The sequence below is a fragment of the Etheostoma spectabile genome, unplaced genomic scaffold (genome assembly GCF_008692095.1).
Source record: "Etheostoma spectabile isolate EspeVRDwgs_2016 unplaced genomic scaffold, UIUC_Espe_1.0 scaffold458, whole genome shotgun sequence".
NCBI lineage: Eukaryota > Metazoa > Chordata > Actinopteri > Perciformes > Percidae > Etheostoma > Etheostoma spectabile.
In genome coordinates, this window is record NW_022605613.1 from 248,995 (window position 1) to 249,913 (window position 919).

General features: G+C 58.0%; 1 protein-coding gene across 1 annotated transcript in view; it reads left to right on the forward strand.

Moving 5' to 3' along the window:
* Positions 1-919, forward strand: part of dpysl4 (dihydropyrimidinase like 4) — a 26,884-nt gene that overhangs the window by 10,064 nt on the left and 15,901 nt on the right. Inside the window, 2 exon segments of the mRNA XM_032511762.1 lie at positions 224-408; positions 650-814. Of these exon segments, the coding sequence (XP_032367653.1) occupies positions 224-408; positions 650-814 (350 nt within the window).

The window sequence follows — 919 nt, forward strand, 5'->3', positions numbered from 1 at the left end:
GGCGCAGTTCATCTCGAACGAGCCTATGGTCTGACGTTTGATGGGGGGCGTGGCCTCCCATCAAACGGCTTCTCAGCATGGCCAGCATCAGATCCCAGATCATCTAGTCTGTTAAATCAGATCACAGCTTATAATGTAACTTCCTATCTGTTATGTCATCTTACTTCCTGTATGTGATGTCATGTGACTTCCTGTCTGTGACGTCATGTGACTTCCTGTCCAGGCAGGTGGGGGAGAACCTGATGGTGCCGGCCGGTGTGCGGACCCTGGACGCGTACGGTCAGCTGGTGATTCCTGGGGGGGTCGACGCCAACACCAGCCTGCTGGCCCCTCAGAGAGGCCTGGCCCCCCCCGGGGGGTTCTCCTCGGGCAGCAGGGCGGCCCTGGGGGGGGGCACCACCACCATCTGTTAGTAGTTACTACACCCACACTATTATATATTGTTGAGTTGTGTGTTGACGCTGCGTTGCCGTTGTGTTGCCGTCGTGTTGACGCTGCGTTGCTATTGTGTTGCCGTTGTCTTGCCGTTGTCTTGACGTTGCCGTTGTGTTGCCGTTGTGTTGACGCTGCCGTTGTGTTGCCGTTGTGTTGACGCTGCGTTGCCGTTGTGTTGCCGTTGTGTTGACGCTGCGTTGCCGTTGTGTTGCAGTGGACCACGTGCTGGTGGAGCCGGGGACTAGCCTCCTGGCGGCGCTGCAGCAGTGGAAGGACACGGCGGAGCACACGGCGTGCTGCGACTTCTCCTTCCACCTGGACATCACTCGCTGGCACGAAGGCCTCCACGAGGAGCTGGAGACCCTGGTCCGGGACCACGGTGAGACACACTAAAACAGACACACAACCCCAGACACACTGCAGCAGACACACAACCCCAGACACACTGCCACAGACACACAACCCCAGACACACTTAAACACAC